General features: G+C 41.1%; 1 protein-coding gene across 1 annotated transcript in view; it reads right to left on the bottom strand.

The window, feature by feature from the left end:
• Positions 1-1,387: 1,387 nt before the first annotated feature.
• The window catches only part of LOC109396010 (adhesion G protein-coupled receptor F4), a 16,984-nt gene continuing 6,342 nt past the window's right edge, over positions 1,388-12,029 (bottom strand). Inside the window, exons 4-9 of the mRNA XM_019667525.1 lie at positions 11,480-11,731; positions 9,017-10,396; positions 6,610-6,651; positions 5,717-5,776; positions 4,656-4,712; positions 1,388-1,796 (exon numbers count right to left, since the gene is read on the bottom strand). Coding sequence (XP_019523070.1) covers positions 4,665-4,712; positions 5,717-5,776; positions 6,610-6,651; positions 9,017-10,396; positions 11,480-11,731 — 1,782 coding nt within the window. The 3' untranslated portion in view covers positions 1,388-1,796; positions 4,656-4,664. The remainder of the gene's footprint in view (positions 1,797-4,655; positions 4,713-5,716; positions 5,777-6,609; positions 6,652-9,016; positions 10,397-11,479; positions 11,732-12,029) is intronic.

Below are 12,029 nucleotides of genomic sequence, written 5' to 3'. Positions count from 1 at the left end.
ATTTTCAAGCTGTGTTGCTTGGGGCTAAGATATTGCTCCCTAAGGTTCATACCTAGGTGTTGGCATATTATATCAGTAGTCCCATTCATTCCACAAATTTTGTGGCTTTTATTGCCAATTTTGCCTCCCATGGTGATTTTTAGAAATGCATATGTCTTTTTATTGCAGAACTGACTAAACTCAGCACCATATTCCTCTTAATATGCACTAAAACTATGGAGAGCTTAGGGAAATCTGGAAAAAATAAAAAGGAGACTAAATGCTATTAACATAAGGAAATTATTAATTTCACCTTGTTACAGTCCCAAATAAATCTACCGAACTAAAGGCAATGATTTGGCTTGGTATTACATGATGCTGTGGAATTTCTAGATCTTTGCTTGAGAGAAATAAAAGTCGTTTTTACAGTAGCAAGAGTCGGGAAGGAAATGTGGGTCAATAAACTAATGCTCAGGCAATTTTATAAATCTTGAAGTCATATTCATGTCTCTCACAATGAACAATTTATTTCAATTTTATGAGAGGAGCATAATTTCCAATTGACTGGAAAATTTTTATCGCTTGAATAATTACTCTTTGGTTTGAAATGAATCCTTGTCTAGCTTCTAAACTACCAGCATGAAAGGTTGTGGAAGCAGCCCTGCAAAGAGGTACACACTTGTTTGTGTGTTTTGTGAAAAGGATGACTAAATGGCTTTTTGTGACTTCTGGTTTGATCCGGTTGCTCTACCCACACCCACATGGCCATCATCAGCCCTACTGATTGGCTTGCTGTTTAAAACCAAACTGGCGATAGAAATTTCACTAAGCATCTCTGAAAGACAGCAGTGCTGTTTGCCGAGAATTTCCAGGTTCTGACCTTGGAACTCTATGGTAGGGTTGCATTCCTGGGCTTCCTGTGGGTCTGCTCAATGAGTTGCAGTAGATTGATAACAGGGACAATACCCTAGATGGTTGTGGTACCAATGGGCATGCCAATATTGAGTGGACCCACACATGAGCAAGTTGTGAAAGGTAAATATTTTTATTTTTATTTCTAAAAGAACAACCAGAATCTTTTATATATATATATAAACACACACACACACACACACACTGATAATATCTACAAGAATATTTTTTCTGTTTCACAAATGAGAAACCTAATGTCCTAGGAGCTACATTAATTTTACTCAAGGCCTAAAATAGACTAAAATGATAAACACATTTAAAAAGTCCTCTTATTTTTCTTCTGTTCCTTATCTTTAAGAAACCTACCATGACTTAACTGTCTCCGAAAAGCAGATTCAGAGTTCCAACTGCCACCCCACCTCCCACCCCACCCCCACCCCCACTCCTGAAACTGGATCTAACCCCAGTCTATCAAAATGTCCAGGGTCCATGCAGAGTGATGGATGGCTGAGCCCATGGAGACACAGAGCAGGCCTCCGGAGTAACAGCAGATCAAGTCGAGCAGGGCCTCAACAACCCCAGGCTTGTCAAGAGGTCATAAAACGGCTTGCAGGTTGAGTCTTAATCTTGCCAAGGTTGACCAAGAAGCTAGCTCTTGCAGGTCAAGGGTAAGTCAAAGTGTCAGTAGATCCACTTCCTTAAAGCCTAGTCACCAAATGTTATCCTCCTCTTTTCCTCAGCAGATATTTCCACACTGAGAGCTTAGGGATTACTCCTAGCAAGAAGCGAAAGTCTCCCAAGGAAGCATAACTGTCCCTTCTCATTCCAGCCCACTTTCCAGCCTCCTTCTCCTGGGGATCAACTCTCCGTCCAGGACACAGAACATCCATGAGAAATGGGGAAGCCTAGGCAAAATGGTTGAAGCACTGGTTAACACACAGAACAATGGTTGGCATTTATTGATAACTTAAGTGGAACCATGCACTAGTTTAAGAGTATTAATTCACTGAACCCTGAAACCATCCTGGGAGGTACACGTATGTATTACTATTAGCCCCATTTTACAGATAAGGGAATGCAGACACAGAGGCATGAAGCAATTTCCTCAAGGTCACACAGTAAGGAGTCTATGCTCCCAGCTTTACTGATCTGTGCCCTGTGTCTCCTCCATGCTGTGCCCTCGACCCTAAACTCCATGCTCGGTGCCTGCTCGCCCTCCTCCACAATCTAAGCTTGATCTCGAGAATGACTCTACAGCCCTGAATTTACACCTTTACATAGAAAAAACAGCGTTGCTTCTCTTGGAGGTATTTATTTAATCAGTCTCGTTTTTCACTGTGGAACGAAGAGTTCTGTATCCTTTTAGATGAATTTCAGGCATAAACAAATATATGGAAGAGATTTTAGAGGAACAGAACAGGTGACCCCCAAATCACACTGGGTGAAACAGCTGTTTGGGTTGTAGTAAAAGCCCAAATATAAACAACAGAGAGCTCTGTGCAGCTGTGGCCTCATTCCAAGAATGGCATCCTCCCCTCTCTGCCTCCCAGGATGGGGTCTCTCAATTAAAATCTATACCTGAAGCAAACTGCCCATTTCTCACACCTTTGCAGTCTTTCCCTGACCCCAGGACCTCCTGACAAGCCTATCCCGACTTTATTTCTAAGACCAGTCTGGCCTGAGGTCCCTGGGATATAAGGAGCTTTCGCCCACTCAGGGGTCTCAGTTCTCTGCAAGTTCATTTCTGAGACCTCTCTCCCTCTTTCTCACCACTGGAATTCCGCCGACCTCCTGAGACTCCATCAGTCTTTGATTTTGTATTCTGATTTACAGTCTGAAATAACTGCCTTTTTCCTGTGGGTTAGCCTTGCCCTGGGCTGAGACCCTGTCTTTGCTCTTAACCATATACCCCATGTCACTGAGCTGTAATTGTGCCCTAAACTCCATGGATGAGCCCTGATCTCAGCTGATAGGCCTCCCTTGGGCTTCCGGCTCGCCATTCTGGACCTGGAAGGATCACTTAGCGTGAATTTCCTGTCCCTGTCCTCTAATGCTTGTTGGGCCCCCAGCATGGTCTATCACAGTGTCCGCTATTGTTCCTGTGCCCTTCTGATACCACAATGCATCCAGATGTGAAAAGCACAGTCCCAGTTACTGAGAAAATTCAATTGGTCCAGGACCACTGGAGGAGGATATGCTAAAAGAATGCAATCCTCAGTTCATCTCCCACCTCGTAGGTTCAAAAACAGAAGTTGGAAGTTGAAGAACTACATGGCTTTCTTTGGGAAAAGTTGTCAGTGCATTCCCACCTCCTTCCTACATTTCCTCCAAATATGGGCCTAAGCCTTGTGCACCTCCCCAGTTCTAATACGTGGTGTAGTTCCTGATCTTGGCTCCTAGTGGTTTTCTCCAACTTGTACCACAACCAACCAGGTATGCCCACTAGCTGGGTATAAGACCTCAATTCTGTTTCTCTTCCCTAGGATGGCTGGACATATGATTCCCGGAAGGAAGGGGCTTCTCCAGCTGCGACAGTCCAATAAACTTCCTCACAGCTCAAATTGGACCTTAATGGAAAGCTTAACTTTAACAGATGGTCTAAGCTACCTCTCAATTAGTGACTAATCAAGAAATATTATAGAACTATTCCACCATGGAGGAAAGTTATGGGCTAGGAAATGGGCAGAGGTTGGGAGGGTTCACCTTTGTAAAGTTCTACTATATTCTGTCTCCCCCCTTTTAAAGTTCTAATATAAAAATCTAAACATTAAGATGATTAGTTAAGGATAATATAGCAGTGTTTCCTCTGGTTTCCCAGCACCTTACATGCGCCAGTCAATGTATATGATAGAACCCTCTCCCTCTCTCTGGGATCATGTGCAATGGCCCACACCAGCACGACCTCAGGTTTGTAGGATCTGTACCACAGGAGGTCCTTTTAGGGTTCTTCCACCTTACAGTGTCTTTGATTCCATGAGATTGTTTCAACCTTTTGCTTTGCCCCATCGTTCAATACATGGGCCTTCTTCTCTCAGAAACGGAAGGAATGTAAAAGAGGATGTGCCTGCTGCCAGATGGTGTTTATAAAATCTGAGACTCACCGACATCCATGCAGACAGGCCATGAAACCTCTCCAAGACAAAATCCTACCAAGACTGATCATCCCAGCCAACATTCTCCTATTACCTTTCAGGTTTCTGGCTGCCATTTTGTGACTTGTTCTCCCTTTCATGGCTGCCTAATATTTGTTTTCCCTGACTTCACTTGTGTAGAAATGCCCCAGAGGTTGGCAGTGAGTAGACAACTAATTTGCCCCAACTGTACCCACAGCCCCTTAGGAATGATTCTGGGCCCCAACTTCATTAGAGAGAGCTTTGTGGTTTCAATTAATGAAGTCTTCCTTCTCGACAATCGGACTACTATAAGTGTCACCACTCACTGACAAGATGGAATTAAGTGTGAGTGAGGGTGTATCCTGTGTCAGTGCAGGTATCATGAGAGCATTCTCTCACTGAGAACAGAAAAAATAAGCGTGCTTAAGATTTGGTCATGTAACCTGAGATGACATAGGTTTTAAAAAAGATGTGCATTTTTTCGTTTATGTGTTGGGCAATAAAGAAGTTCCTTTTCTCTGAAAGACATGTCTATCTGTTCCCTTCCCACCTTACTCCAGCATCACAGAGTAGGGAATACCATGTTTACAAGGGGTGCTGAGTGGTTTGTCACAGCTTGCAATTGAAATTTCTTGAGTTTTTAATACTCACGTCTCATCCTCAACGATTCATTAATTTAGATCCATTGGTTGGGCTTAATGATGCATTCTAAATGCAAAATAAATAAATAAATAAATAAATAACGGCGATGTCAATGAGTAACGGCATTGACACATATATTTATATTTATGTACATGCCTGCTTAGAGATAAACATGTAAAATGAAGACATGAGGAGAAGTACCTAAATTAACAGAGCTACACAGAATTGAATTCCCATATGTCACTGAATCTAACATTATAAGCTACATCATTAATTTTATGTTACACTAAGACAGAAAAAAAAACTTGCTAATTAAACCATGACATGCAATTGATTATAAAATACATCCCAATTTCAGAAATGTTAAAAGGTGAATAAAAGGCCTATTGTAGAATTGGTGAACTAAGTTAAAAGTCTCATTCAATACTAGCTAACATTAATGCTGACTCCTAATGTGTCCAGAAATTTTTTTGTTTGTTTTTGAGAAATTAGTTCTTATTGAGAAATTGTTGGTTGAGTAAATTATTTCTTTCCTATTAATATAGCAATGATAGCAATTTGAGTTGGTACCTTAAAAGACAGACAGTTCAGACAAAAGTTATCTTAGAGATCTGTAAATACACAGGTACTTCAATCCAAGGGAGTGTGGTTTATTGAAAGAGCCCTGGGCAAGGAGAATGCTAATTCTCATGATTGGCTGTGTAGCTTTGGGCAAATTTCAAGTACTCAGGGCCTTGGTTTCCTTACCTGTGAAATGTATAGGGTAGATTAGACTCTTATTTCTATGCACTAACATTTTATGAATTTATGATCCTGGGTCCATGTTGCCCCATCTCAAGGGTCCATATGTCAAGTTGAAATATGTCCAATGTGGAAAATCCTCTTAGGCTTACCTTAAGATTTACCAGGATACTCCAATGTTTGTTAAATGAGAAAGGAATGAATGAAGATAAGCCCTAATGATTCTCTTTGCTAACAAATCCTGAATACTAAGCTATAATATTTGTCTCTGCATGGTTCTGCTGAGGACACTGACCCTCCAGTATTGAAACAGAAAGGGAGAGCCTTACCTCTGCTACCCTTGATGGTCCCTTCAGTGAAGACATCTTCATCCTCAAAGCATCTCTAATCTAAAGAAGCAATGACAGGGCCGGCCAAGTGGCACGATGGTTAAGAACTGGCTTGGGACTCCAGAGGGCCCCAGTTCGGATCCCACATATGAGGGCTAGTGACACTGCCCTCCACAGCTAAGATGCTGAACAACAGCTCAACCTGGAGCTGGGCTGCCGTCAGTCGCCAGCAATGGCGTAGGTTGCAACCCCTGCTGCAGTGGGTTGCCATGGGCTACCGTGTGTAGCCAGCAGCCAGCATGAGCGGCCAGCAGCCGCAGTGAGCGGCCAGCAGCCGCAGTGAGCAGCCGTCCAGAAGCCGACGACTGATCTGCCTCGCCTAGGCAGAGCGCAATGATGGTGCCAACTTGGGCCAGTGAAGCAATGTCCTCCACAACTAGACTGAAGAACAAAAGGACAGCAACTTGTCTGTTCCCCTTCCCCCAATTCCCCAATAAAAAAAATCTTAAAAAAAAAAAGCAATGGCACTGAAGAAATGACAACATCTCCAATGCCCAGACCCATGTCCTGAAACTTTGAGACTAGTAACCCTGGCAGAAGCAGCATCAGATGGTTTAGCACAGTGCTTGGCACATAATAAGACTTTGATAAAAGTTGAGGTGTAGTTATAAACAAGATTTATGGTTAAGATCAAAATTGTGGTTATGGTTTCCATTCCTTTCACCACCTATACTCACATACAGCCTCCTGCTGATTTCATGAAGTGCAGGAAATGAGAGAGTATAGTTCTTTCCTTACCCCTCACAGCTGATGCCCTGTACACCCAACTCCCCTGAACCATGCTTTCAGCCACGTGGATATGATCTACAATGAGTGAAACAAATTCAAATTACCTTGTGATCCATAATGGTTCCAAACAACAAGATGAAGAACCCCTGTAGCAAAATTCAACAGAAGCATGAGGACAGTTTTGCAGACAATATCCCAGCTGTTATATCAATACAACTCTTCTACATACCTTCCAAGACAGTTATCAGACATTAGAAACTTGAGTTTCTACCGATTCAGGTAAAAACACATTGATAAGTATTTTCCTTGAGTATACCTCAAAGAAATAGAACCACAATATCTGTGCATGACAGTTATTGATATTTATTAAATGGCTACAGCTGTAGGATAGAGTTTTCAACCTTATTAAATACATTTACTTTCTCCCCAAGTATTATGGTAGTTGTTCTTCCTTATGATGACAGTAATACGTGACATGGAATCTTGTAACTGAAAGCCACAATCATGGAAGACACCTGAGAAAATGAAACGTATCCTAGCCTATTTTAAGTTGGAGTTAAAAGTCGAGAAATAGGTAGCCAGGTTCTCTGAGCTGATGAAAGAAGGTTCTGCGTAAATAACAGTGAAAATTACAGAGATGTGTAAGGCCAGAGTCTGTTCCCGTTTAAATTATTTGGTCACCTATAAAGTCACAATAATTGGAAGTCAATTGTTTTAAATGATGGGAGTTGAGGTGCAAGAAAAGTCTAGATCCTGCCATGAGACTAGAGGGAAGCCTGGGTTTCTACAGATGGTTTCATACTGTTGAAACACTGAGAAGACTGAAATCTTTAAATGTGGGTCACAAGTGTTTTAGTAGTTTTATTTCTATCAAGAAAAGAGAAAAAGAAGTGATCTGGAAAAAAAGAAGAAAACTTTCTGAGGTTGAGTTAAGTTGCAAAGTAAAAATAGGATGAACCATTAGTCACCAGAGTAACTGGTGGAAATCCCCTCAGGAGTTGGGGAGATTTATGTCCAAAAGCTTTTGATTTCAAAAAAGGAAAAAAGAAAGGAAGGAAAGAAGGAAAGAAGGAAAGAAAGAAAGAAAGAAAGAAAGAAAGAAAGAAAGAAAGAAAGAAAGAAAGAAAGAAAGAAAGGGAGGGAAGAAGGGATGAAGGGAGGGTGGAAGGAAGGGAGGAAAGAATAAAATGAAGTCAAAGATTTCTCTTTAAAGCAGCGAAAGGGAGTGAAGTAAATGTTCTTCATAGTTATAAAAGAATTATCAGTAAGATATATAGTTGATCTGAGTTGGTATTTCTTTAAAGTCTGTTTTATATTTTGTATCAAATTTTAAATAGAGTAGTAGTGACTCTATTTAAAAGAATAGAAAATAGTGACTATTTAAGAGAAGTAGCGATTCTTTAAAATTCTGTTAATAAGAATACTTTGCTGCTTTATCATGCAGTTATATTTACGTAATTTCAATACTAGTTGATTTTTAAAAAAATTTTTCTGCAAAGAAACAGATTATAAATATTTTAGTCTTTGCAGGCTACACAGTCTCTGTTACAACTACCTCAGCTTTCTCACTGTAGCTCAAAACGAGCAATAGGCAAAATGTGAAAGAATGGGTATGGCTGTCTTCCAACAAAACTATTTACAAAAAGAGGCAGCAGGCCATAGTTTGCCAACCCCTGATTAAAACCATAACTAAGAACTTAAACTTGCCAACTTTTCTATTACCCATAGGTATGGAAAGCAACCTGGCTAATGATGGTTTCCCAAATGTGCAAGCTGACTAGCCAAGATGGAACAAAGCAGCTCTTAGATGGATAATCATGCAAACCAAGCATGTTAAAGAAGAAAAGACAAGAGATACCATTTCAGAGCCATCTCTTTACCTTACAGATGAGAAGGTTGAGGACCAGAGAAAAATGACTTTCCCAGGACCAGGTAACATGTGGCAAGATCCATTTCTTTGAATAACAACCTGCCTTTATATCACAGGGAATAGCAGGGAAGGGACATAAGCACTCCCGACTGGTTAACACCCAAAGAGAACAGCGAGGGCATCTCTTCAACACCATGGAAAATGACTCATTTCACTGAGTTCTCAAACTACATGAGAAAGAATAAAAATCATGCTTAGTTTGAGGCATGACCTGAGAGTGTAGCCTCACATCTCCCTGACCCAAGAATGGTCCTGTATAAGTGAAGGTCAACTTCTTTTGACATTGAAACTTTAGGAGGGATACAGGTGGATCAGTGAGGAGAACAGGAAGGAAATTCCCACCCAACTAAAAATGGCTTGATAATCAGCTAAATACGACTTGATAATCAATAGGGTGAGAGACGCCACCTCTAAATGTCTCTAAGATATGGAGGAAAATGGAAGGAACATTCTGTGCTCTGTATTTTAAAACCATCGCCATCTTTAATTGTATAACCGGAATCACAAATTATAAAATAATATTTTATAAATAAAAAGCAATAATATTAATGAATAAAATAAGTCTCCCTCTTGGAACTTACCTGGAAAGCATTGAGCAGGGCAAAGATGATGTGGAATATCAAGGAAGTACTATCTATGAGGGTGGCTATTCCAAAACCCCAGGTCAGTCCCAGCAGTGGGGTAAGGATGGCAACATTTTTGCTGATCCTCAAAATTATGGTTACATCCTGAGACTTGGAACTGCCAATAGAGGGCCTTTGAGTGTTGACAGCAACAACCAAAACCACAAGAAGATTCACAGCCACGATGATCAAGGCAGGGATGGCAAATGCTAGCAGGGCTTTGGTATTGTCCCAGTTAAGCCAACAGGCATCGCGTCTCAGGTAGCCTTTCCCTGGCACTGTGACAGCAACGGTGGTGACAGCTATGACCAGCGGGCACCCATAGCCAATGGCGAAGCCAATGGCCATCATGCAGGACTTCAGCATCCTGCGGAAAACGATCAATATCCCATAGATGATGAGCAGGGCTTTGAAGAGCATCCAGAAAAACAGACAGAGGTAGAAAAAGTGGCTAAAAAATGTCATCGCAACACACCACTTGTGGTCCAGGGCCTTTTTGTTAAAGTTAGAGGCTACGATAAACCACACATTGGCGGCCAGGAGGGACACGGCTATGTTCACAATGCACACGTGACGCATGTAGGCTATCTCCGTCACCACGACCCGGGACCACACGGTGGCTTCAATGAGCAGGCAAAGAACCAAGCTGAGGATGGAGACGCTGAGCCCAATGCAGGTGATGTAGCCCAGGATTTTGTCATCTATAATTTTGGGGGACATTAAAATGGAAAAAGACATCACCACATTGGTGCGGTTACACCGGCATTTCACTTTGTTCGTGATATCCAACGTTGTTTCACAAGCCTTCTCATCCCACCTCCTTTTCCAGGAGTGCCAGCCAACACACCGAGCCCGGGCATGCCGGGATTTATTGATCTTCTCAAACGTGAGTAAGATTTGCTGTAATCTTTCTGGTAAAATCACCGAAAGGACCAGACTATTCACTGGCCTGAGAAGACTCTCATTTTGTAAGTGGGCTTCTTTCAAAACAGCCCCCAAGGTGGGAAAAGCTATGCTGACGGCTTGAGACATATTTGGTGGCAGCTTCCACAGCTCATGCCTGGGAATTTCTATCACTCCTATGATATCCTCTGTTGTATTGTTCATGTTCCTGGAGAACCTGAAACTTTTCTCTGAGGTATTGTGGTTAATGTGAAACCCTTTCGCCTGAATAAAGAGTTCATCCACAATGTTCTCAGAGTCATTGCCAATGTGGAGTTGCCTAGCAAACAAATTCACTGACTGCAACAAATCCGAGCTGGCATTCTCGTCGGGAATGAAAGCCCAATTTGCAATGGTTGCTGTGTCAAGAATGTGGTCGGCCACTTCACTGTAGCTCTGCAACGGAGAAAAGTGGATATTATATGAAGGATCTACACATGATTGTACAAAGTCAATTTCTGAAATCTGAAATTTCTGAATCAAATGATCTGGTCTTATTTGACATATTTCCCCTTATGTTTACTGTTTCTTAGAATCTCAGCCTGAAGCAAAGGAAGAAAAGCAAAAGAATGTTAAAAATAAATTAAATTAAAAAATAAAATGTATCACAAATAAAGTTTATCTGCTTTATTATGTGCCCTGCATTTCCAAACTGCACTCTGTATAACCCAAGTTTCCCATAAGATATTAATGATTGTTTAATAGAGGGGGTTGGGGTCAGAGTCTATGGCAACCTAAGTTTGAGAAATACTGCATACCATATCCCTATATCCCCCATATATATAAAGAGGGCCCAAGTTCATTAACACTTTAAAAGCTCTAAAAAAGTTCTGCCATAAGGAAACCTGCTTAACATTAACTCAGAGTCCCTACAACAGCTGTGCTATAATCTCCCAATTAAAAATGAAAGCTCTGTTAACACTTCTCAGAACAATTATGTTCCACAAAACGACATTTTGGAAACATCAGAGTAGACACAGTCTTGCTCACTGCCATTACTCTGTGATATTTTCTTGAATATACCGGGGCTGCCAAAAAAATGTATACAAGTGGACACTTGGGTCAACGTTGCTTAAGCAATAGTTTGCCATAATCGGAAGTGCCTGGATGCTGACGGTAACCACTTTGAGCACCTCTTGTAATTGCAGAAGTCAAATGGGACTTGTAGTCATCTTTTGTTATCAGTATATATTGAGTATTACAATTTTGACACAGTTTTCCTTGCTTAAAATGTGTATACATTTTTTTGGCACCCTCTGTATTAAGTCTGTACAAAAATATGTATAAACACATTCTAGGTTCTTGACAAATTCCATAAACTAGAATGAATCAATATGCAAAATTGAAATGAAATGCCAACTATTTTGTTATAATCGTTGTGATGGTTGTAATTTTTTCAAAGTAAATTTGAAACTGTTAAAGTGCAGGATTTTGAAAAAAATTGTCAGCTTTTTAATGGCATGAACAAAGAATACCTACCTTCATTTTCTCTTGGGTAACATTATCAGACAAGTCTTTAGAAATATTTTTTAATAACTCCACTATAAATGCAATATTTCCAGATGTGGCTTCTGAGGATTTCACAGCATCAACAATGCAAGCATAGTCCTGTGGGCAGTTCATGCGGATTCCTTGTGCGACACTCTGGACAGGCTCTGGAGCTCGAAAGTCAAGAACGGGCAGAGGTATAGATGGTGCTGCGATGGAAAGGCGTGATGCACTATTTAAGTCCTGTTTTTTTAAAAAAAAATGTTGTTTTATTCAAAAGTGATTAAGCATCTAACATGTATCAGACTAAAGGAGCTAAAGGCACAAATAATCCAGATGTGGAAAACAGACAGAGAAGCAAATGGTCTTAAAAAGTGGTTTAATGGGCCGGCCGAGTGGCGCATTGGTTAAGAGCTGGCTTGGGACACCAGAGGGCCCTGGTTCGGATCCCACATATGAGGGCCAGTGACACTGCCCTCCATAACTAAGATGCTGAACAACAGCTCAGCCTGGAGCTGGGCTGCCATGGGTCTCCGGCAAC

This window comes from Hipposideros armiger, unplaced genomic scaffold (assembly GCF_001890085.2).
Source record: "Hipposideros armiger isolate ML-2016 unplaced genomic scaffold, ASM189008v1 scaffold_499, whole genome shotgun sequence".
Taxonomy (NCBI): Eukaryota; Metazoa; Chordata; class Mammalia; order Chiroptera; family Hipposideridae; genus Hipposideros; species Hipposideros armiger.
The sequence above is the reverse complement of the archived record's forward strand: the minus strand, read 5'-3'. Positions and strand labels throughout refer to the sequence as shown.